At 56.1% G+C, this 8,435-nt stretch overlaps 1 protein-coding gene across 1 annotated transcript; it reads right to left on the bottom strand.

Moving 5' to 3' along the window:
* Positions 1–500: 500 nt before the first annotated feature.
* SLC35C1 (solute carrier family 35 (GDP-fucose transporter), member C1) lies at positions 501–7,304 on the bottom strand. Its single transcript, XM_012645123.1, has 2 exons — positions 6,090–7,304; positions 501–2,103 (listed from the first exon to the last, which is right to left on the bottom strand). The coding sequence occupies exons 1-2, from the start codon at positions 6,622–6,624 to the stop codon at positions 1,544–1,546; spliced, it is 1,095 nt and encodes a 364-aa protein (XP_012500577.1). The 5' UTR covers positions 6,625–7,304; the 3' UTR covers positions 501–1,543.
* Between the last annotated feature and the right edge of the window lie 1,131 nt (positions 7,305–8,435).

Below are 8,435 nucleotides of genomic sequence, written 5' to 3'. Positions count from 1 at the left end.
ATTGTGGGGGGCTGGAAGGGGAGTGGGGAGAACACCCACTCTCCCCAGCTTTTCACTATAGGGACTAAAAACATCACAAATCACCCCGAGGAGAAAGGAGGTACAAAATGCCCACTGGAAGGGACAGGTAGAGTGAAAGCCACCCTGAGGCCAGGAGAGTGTGGTGAGGGAGTGCTATGGTCTGAGTATTTCTGTCTCCCCAAATCCATGTGCTGGAATCCTCACCCCCAAGGCGATGGTATTAGGAGGCGGGGCCTTTGGAGGTGATTAGGTCATGGGGGAGGAGCCCCCACGAATGGGATTAGTGCCCTTATAAAAGAGGGTGGAGGGAGCTAGTTTGTGCTTCTACACAGCAAGAAGGCACCATCTATGAATCAGGCAACGGGCCCTCAGCAAACTCCAAATCTGCTGATGCCTTGACCCTGGGCTTCCCGGCCTCCAGAACGGTAAGAAATACTTTTCTGTTGCTTATAAGCCACCCAGTCTATGCTATTTTGTTATAGGAGCTCAATAAACTAAGACTGAGACTGGGGACAAGCAGGTTCTTGCAGCCCCAGCTTCAGGGAAGAATGTAAATGTGTTTATCACCGTCAGAAGGGAAGAGGCTCAGAGTCTGATTCTCACGCACCCCCTGCAGGGATCTGGGGGCCAGGCACGGCTGAGGCAGGAGGCTCTGAGCCCCTGACACTTGCTCCATTGGCTGTGCTTGGGGATGAAGGCTTTGGGGGAGGCAGAATTGGGAGAGGGGAGAAGCGGCTCCCTGGCTCCACTTTCAGAGGGCTGTTACCTGAGCCGGGTAGTTCTGCCAGGTGCTGGGACACCAGAGAGGCAGTTGCCCCTCAGGGGCAGAGAAGCCAGGCAGGTAAATCTAGTGTCAGCGGTTGGGGGAGGGTGTTAATGACCCTGTTTAACCTGTAAGAGTGTGTGGTTCCCCATGTTCAAAAGCTGGAAATACAGGGTGCAGGCAGTGGGTGCTTTGTCATGATCCACCCCGTTCACCGGCCACTTCCCAGCAGTCCCTGGTCTGCGGGTCTCAGAGGGAGCTCACATGCTCCTCTGAAGGAGGCCTGGTTTGTGGGGCCAAAGCTCCGCCGCCTGCCTGCTGGAGAGGTAAGGTTTCCCGATCCCCTCAGGTGGCTGTGGTGTGGTCACGTCCCCATCTCCCGAGTATAAGTGGAGACCTCATGGCTATACCAATACTGTCCCTTCAAAGCTGCAGCCCATCCCCAACCCCAGGGTGACGTGGAGGTAGACAGGCCCTGGGTGGGGGCAGGAAGGGCTGTCACTCCCTCTAGGGTGATCCCTAAGGAAGGACAAACACCCAGAAATAGGAAAGAGGGCAAAGAAAAGTTGTGGCGACTTTCTGATATTACTCGAAAACACTGGCTCCTTTTCAGCCACCACATTCCGATCAGGTCTGTAAGCAATACCCAGGCCGCAACATACCGCCCCTTTCTGGGTCTGCGCAGACAGTCTTCATTGCTGCTCTGACCCCACCTGAGCAATCCCCCCAGGGCCAGGCCATCCAGGGTCCTCATCCAGCTCACACGGCCAAGGGGCTCTTCTCACCCTCTTTGGGGCTGGGCTCCTCCTGAGTCTTCTTCATCTCCCAGCCCCGGACCCAGGTGTAGGCCGAGGAGCCCCCCAGCACCATCATGTTGCTCGTCCACCAGAGGAAGCTCTTGGTCTCCTCGTAGTAGAGGACGGCCAGCACCGTCTGGGCACAGGCCTTGGCCGTGCCCGACACGTTGTGGGTCAGGGGACTGGTGAACTTGATCTGCAGTCCCGTCACATAGCCAATGGCAAAGCCAAAGAGGCCGCCCAGTGTCATCATCCCCCAGAAGTGGGCACTGCCCAGCTGGGCGAAGTCCCGCAGGGCCCGCAGCTCCCCGAGCAGCAGCAGCAGGGGCAGGAAGAGGACACAGGCGTTGACGTTGTTGTAGAAGGTCAGGCGCCAGATGCTGCCGTCCACCGCTAGGAGCACCTTCTTGGTGTAGATGGCATTGAGCGAGACGCAGAGGCTGGCCAGCACGCCAAAGAGGGTGCCCATCAAGGACAGGGTCCCCTCTGCCCCCTCCTGGTCCACACCCAGCCAGAAGCCACCTGCAGCGGGGAGGGGGGGAGCAGGCGAGGGGGAAAAGAGGGATGAGGACCAGGAGGAAGACGGACAACTGTGTACTGCTGTCCTCGTCCCTCTGCCCAACAAACACATCCAAAGTCTCCAACACACGCAAAGCCCAGCGCAAGAAAACCTCCTCCTGGATCTTACATTCTAGCAGAGGAGAAAGACACTAAAACAAATCATCCCCCAATTATTTCTTTATACAATTATAAGAATTGTAATGAGGTCCATACAATAGCACAGGGTGCCGTGAGAACCCGTGCCTGGCCTGGGGCATCTGGAAAGTAACATTTGAACTGAGTTCTGAAGGATGAGTGCCACTTAGTTGTTAAGGTGGCCCTGGGCAAGTGACTTCAGGTCTCTAAGCTTTGGTTTCCTCTTCCACAAAACAGGAGTCTACAATGTCACTGTGGGAAACATTAAGTTAGAATCACTTGTGTCGTCTGGGGCAGTCACTCCTTCTGAGACTCTAAGCTTGTGCCACCTTCCAGGCTCCAAACTGCCCACCATTCAGTGTACACTCCTCGGCCTGGCACGCTGGGCTTCCTGCACCCTTGCCAGCCCTTTCTCTGTCCCGCGATCGCCCTGAGACCATCTCATCTCCCTGCTCCTAACCCTGGAGCTCAGTGTCCTTGCTCACATCCTGTACCAGAAATACCCTCCTCCTTTCCAGGGGGATTCTACTCATTCTTCAAGGTCAAAGCTGGCCTCTCCAGGGAGGAATCCTTTCCTGATACCCCCAGCACCCAGACCTTCCTTTCCTTCAAAGCCCCTTGCCCGCTCTGGGCTGCTAGGCACACGCCCATGGAGATGTCTGGTTTCTTTAGCTAGATGACATTCAGGTTGGGGCTGAATTTTACATGCTGTGTCTCCTGCCACAGCACCTGGCAGCATGGGGTAGTGGAAAAGCTTTTGTGTCAGAGAGACGTGGCCTCCAACTGGGCTCTGCAGTTTAGAAGCTGAGTGTCCTGGGAGCTCTCTGAGCTCCTCCCTCCTCTGTGAAGATCTGGGTCACTTTCTTGTCCCCCACTCCAACCAATCTACTCTCCACCTTTGCAACTGGAATGACCTTCCTAGAGTACAAATCTGTTCAGGCCCTGCCCTGGCTTAAAGCCTCTCTACGGCTCTCCATTGCCTTCAGGAAATTTCCAGACTCACTGAAGGCCCGCACTATGTGGAGTCTGCCTGATTGGGCAGCCTCATGTCTGACCAGTTTTGCTGTGGCCCAGCCATGAAGAAGTGTACATGCTCTTCCTTCTGTCTAGAATATTCTGTGCCCACTTCTTCCTCTAAACCTACATAATACTTCCTCCAGAAAGCCTGCATAGACTGCCCCCTCCCCAGCTCCCCTCCCGCTGCTGGAGTTCCCACAGCACCTTCTATGCCTCAGCACGGCCCTTATCAAGCTAGTGTAACTGTATTTACTGCCACACACCATCGCCACGACAGGAGTGTAGGGGCCAAGGCTACCTTTTCTAAGCTTGTACCCTCAAAGCCTGGCACAGTGCCTGACATGTGCTTAGCCATCAATAGTTATAGAATAAATAAATGAATGAATGAAGTTGCTATGGAGACAGTTGTGACTATTAAAGGAGGCAGGGTACCTACTACATCATAGGCACTCAACACGTAGTATTCTCCTCTTTCTTGGTAGAAACTTGCACAACAGGTATCTGCCCCCTAGCCTTCATGATGGCTACCTTCTGAGTCTGGAAGGGACTGCAACCTCAAAGCTCCAGACAGAGGGACTCTCAGCCAGGAGCTTTGAAAGGTACTATGTGATGGGGATCAGGGGGGTGCAGAGAGGAGAGGCCTGGAATAGTCACCTGAGACTCATCTTCCCCCACAAGGAGGAAGAAAGGGGAAAGGGCAGATAGGGGGCCAGGTCCTGGGGTAGCAGAGAGCACCCGCCTCCCCAGCCCCTGCCCCAGTCTGAAGCTCTCTCACCATCAGCTACTTGGATTACCTGTCCTATCTGGGCCCAGTTTCCCTAGTGACTCCGCCTTCCCACGTGCAAATTCTCCTACAAGGAGCCCTGCCTTCCACTCCATTCCTGGCAGGGTCAGCAAGAAGGAAGTGGAGATCCTGGGAGCATTTGGGGACAACAGGGAGGAAGTGAGGCTTACCTTCTCCCTTGGCGGGGAGGGGAGTGAGAGCAGGTTGGGAGAGCTCTGCTGGAGAGGGGCTCTTAGCAGCTCCTCCCACTCTAACTGTACCCTTCTCCCCTCTCCCCTCTTGAACCTAGACTGAGCGGCCCTAGATCTAGCAGTTGCTCAACAAAGGGAAACCTTTTCTAGGACAGGATGGGCCTCTTCCTCTGCCAACCAGTATACCTAGCTGAGACACCAGTGAAGAATATGTAGGCCAAATAAGATTAACTTTATGGCAACAGGAAAAACCTGAACAGGTTCAAATAAAACTCACATTCCTAGATGACACAGCCCTAGGAAGACTCCCAGGGAAGGGAATGCTGGAGACCCTCTAACCCAGCGTGCTGCCCAATAAAACATTTTGCAATGACGGAAACGTTCTATAATTTGTGCTGTCCAATACAATAAAAGCCCCCAGCCACATGTGGCTACAGAATCAGGTTATTACACCTGCAATTGAAGAATTGAGTGTTTAAAATTTTATTTCAGCTCTCTGGGAGGCCGAGGCGGGCGGATTGTTTGAGCTCAGGAGTTTGAAACCAGCCTGAGCAAGAGCGAGACCCCGTCTCTACTAAAAATAGAAAGAAATTAATTGGACAACTAAAAATATATAGAAAAAATTAGCTGGGCATGGTGGCGCATGCCTGTAGTCTGCTCAGGAGGCTGAGGCAGGAGGATCGATTCGAGCCAGGAGTTTGAGGTTGCAGTGACCTATGATGATGCCACTGCACTCTAGCCAAGGCAACTTTCCCTTATTTTCCAAAAAAAAAAAAAAAAAAAAAATTTATTTCATTTTAATTAATTTAAATATATAGGCCAGTGGCTACTGTATTGGATAGTGAAGTTCTAACGGCCAGTGGACAAGAAAAGAGCAGAGAGCTGAAGCCTGGGAGTCTGATCGATTTGGGTTTTGTGGCCAATTTGGGTTTTGCATCCCAGCCTGGCTACTTCTGAGCTGTGTGGCCCTGGGCAAGTAACTTAATCTCTCTGGGCCTCAGTTTCCTCATTTGTATGGAGATTATCACAGTGATGCCACCATCCAGGGGACCTCTGGGAAAACAAAGGAGATGGTATATGTGACATGATTAGCATGATGTCCCTATCAATAATTAGTATTTTCTGAGAGTCAAATCTGGGAAGACAGCTAAGGCCTCTCAAAGCGTGTCTCTTGTCACTGTCTCAGGTGCTATCCTGAGCTGGCATGTTCAGAGGGTGATGCATTGTCTTCTACCAAGAGCACTGGATGGGGAATCAGGACACTTGAGCTCTTGAGAAGCAATATAGTATAGTGGTCAACTGCGTGAACTATGGAACCAGGTTGCTCGAGTTCAGATCCCAGCTTTGACACTTACTGGCTGTGTGATCTTGGACAAATTATTAATACTTAACCTTTCTGTGCCTTAGTTTTCTCTCTGGAAAATGTGGATTATAATCCCACCTTGTTATGAGGAATGGTTGAGTTAATATGGCTAAAGTGCTTAGATTTGTGTGCCTGGCATATTTTAAGCACTCAAGATCAGTTGCTTTTGCTGCTATTGATGCTATTATTCTCTTTTCTTTTTTTTTGTTTTTATTTTATTTTGTTGTTGTTGCTATTATTATTTTTAATTATTGTTCTTGCCCTGGTTGGGCCCCTAACTTGCCGGGTGACCTTAAGCAAGTTATTGGCTCTCTCTGGGCCCCAGACTCTTCTTCATATGACGGTTGCACCAGGGGAGCTGGGACAGATGATAGTCCAAAGATGCCTGGAAGGGTTGTTCCTTAGGGTTTCAGTCCCCATGTCCACCCTATTCCCCTTGGCCCCAGCTGCCACTCACCGATGATGATGCCGCAGGTGAGCAGGGCATAGAAGGAGGTGGTCTGCTTGAGCAGCAGGTAGGAGAGCAGCACGTTGAAGACGGTGGTGAGTGAGCGGCCCACATTGTAGAAGGCCACACCCACATACTTGAGGCAGAGGTTATTGAAGGTGATCATGCCAATGAAGACCGCTGACAAGGGTAAAACGGTGCGGGCAACCCCGAGGTCCAGGTGCAGGGTGGGGAAGTCCACGGTACCAGGGCAGCAGATGGCCAGTGTGCTGAGGCCCTTGCACAGCAGCGTGGTCACCAGGCACTGGTAGAATGTGACAAATATGGGGGCGTCCAGCCGCAGGGAGGGGCTGTCCAGCAGGTACTTGTTAAGGAACACCATGGAGATGGAGATGACCCAGTAGAGAGAGACCACCAGTGCGATCTGCAATGCCCGCAGTAGAAAGGGCTTCTCCCCGCTGGCCTCTGCCTCTCCAGAGGCATCGGAGGCCCCGGTCAGCGCCATGTGGAGGATCCTGGACCGCTTCAGAGGGGCCCTGTTCATGGTAGCAGAGGAGCTGGGTCACCCCACAGCCAGAACCCTGATTTCCTGGAGTACAGGGCAGTGAGCTCACTTGTGCCTTCCGCAAGCCACAGCCCTCAATTGTTACATAGCGGGTGGCCCAGAGGCCTTCCCACGGTCCTCTAGGATGGAGAGATTCTGCTTTGGGGTGAGCCCAGCTGTGCCGCTCCACAACGGCTCCCACCCTGAGGGGGCTCAGGAGACAGACACAGGGCAGCGGGGAGCGGCAGGCTACGGTGGTGAGGCCGGGACAGAAATGACCTGTGAGGGGAGAAGGGGCTGGGGCCTAGGAGGGAGGCGTCGCAAGGAGGAGGCAGGGGAGAGGAATGGAAGCAGGGGGTGTAAAGGACGCGTGCGGGGCGAAGGTGCAGGAAAAGGGCGGGGGACAAGGTGGGAAGGGGCGCAGAGAGAGGGAGGCATGGGCTGCTATGGAAGAGAGGAAGCGCAGACGTGCAGGGAGCTGAATGGAGGCCGGGCGTGCAGGGGATGGAAGGAGGGCTGCGGGAGGATCAGAGGTGCTCAGAACGAGGGTCCGAAGAACGCGGGAGGGGGAGGCCTGGCGGGGCAAGCCCCCGCCGCGCTGCCGCCCCCGGCGCCTGCTCAGCCCCGCAGACTCCAGACGCCGAGGCCGCCTCCTGGCGAGGCGGGCCCAGGACTCATTTCCTGGCACGCCCCCGGTCCCTCCTTAAAGAGCCCGCGCGCCCTTAAAGCCACAGCCCGAGTGAACTGGCGTTCGCGCGTCCGGCTCGTGTCCGGGTCCCGGCCCGGCTCAGCTCCTGCGTCTGCCGTGCGCGCAAGGCGGGGGCCTGGGCAGCCACAGAAGGTTTCTCTGGGCGCCTGAGCCTCGCCCCCTTCCTGGAAGGGCTCCATCACCGCCCTCCCGCCCACCCTCAGCTGCTTACGCCCCCTCGGCTCGGCGGCAGGCCCTTCTTTCCCTCCCCCCCATCCCGGGATCCGGGCTGCGCCCCGGGAGCCTCGGCCTCTCCGCCTCCAGAGACCCGCGTACCAGTCCCGCGCCCCTCTACCAAGCCCCTCTCACTGTTCCAGAACATTGTTGTGGTCCTCTCCTCCGCCCCTCTCCCAAGCCCGAGACCCCCGGCAGCCTTCCCAGAGGCCGGAGGCCACACTGCCTCTTGCGGACCTCAATCTGTTCGCCCTGCACCCCCATTCGAGACCCTCCCGACGGCCGGGATCCCAGCTCCCTGAGCCTCAATGCAGCACCTCCTCCTCCTTCCAGAAAATACTGTACCCCGCCGGGCCCAGCCGCTAGCTCCCGTGTCCCAGCCTACGCTCTTGGGCCGCGAAGGCGACCTGGCGCTCACCTCCTCTAGTGCACCGGCCGCCCATCCGTGCCACCCGGCGCCGCACCTGCAGCGCCACACCCAGGGGCCGCGCCCGCAGGGACAACTTCCTGCTTCTCGCCCCAGGCTCGGACACCGGGCCAGCCTCGCCGGCCTGCTGTCCATATGGTGCCTGGGGGCGGGGGGGGGGCCGGGCGGCAGCGGCGGCGGCGCAGTTACCCCGCCAGTCGTGGGAGCAGGCCCCCTCCTTTTTCCAAGGCCACCCCTGTTCCCCAGACCCGGGACCCCTGGCTCGGGTTACCGCAGCTGGCACGTCCCGGGACTTGGCTGCATCCCTGGCCCGCCGCGCTCCCGCCCTGCGCTTCCAGAGGCGTGTGCGTCTGCAAAGAGTGGTGGGTCCCCCACCCCCTTCCAAGGATCCGGCCTGCGAAGCTGATCGCTAGCCTGGTCCGTCACTCACCAGGCAGCCAGGAGGACCGACTTCTCTCTGGT

The sequence above is a fragment of the Propithecus coquereli genome, unplaced genomic scaffold (assembly GCF_000956105.1).
Source record: "Propithecus coquereli isolate 6110/MARCELLA unplaced genomic scaffold, Pcoq_1.0 Scaffold227, whole genome shotgun sequence".
Lineage (NCBI taxonomy): Eukaryota > Metazoa > Chordata > Mammalia > Primates > Indriidae > Propithecus > Propithecus coquereli.
The sequence above is the reverse complement of the archived record's forward strand: the minus strand, read 5'-3'. Positions and strand labels throughout refer to the sequence as shown.

Coding starts and splice junctions, on each gene's coding strand:
- SLC35C1 (XM_012645123.1), bottom strand. CDS start 6,624: ATGAACAGGGCCCCTCTGAAGCGGTCCAGGATCCTCCACATGGCGCTG. Junction 2,104..6,089: donor CACCTGCGGCATCATCATCG/GTGAGTGGCAGC, acceptor TCCCCGCTGCAG/GTGGCTTCTGGCTGGGTGTG.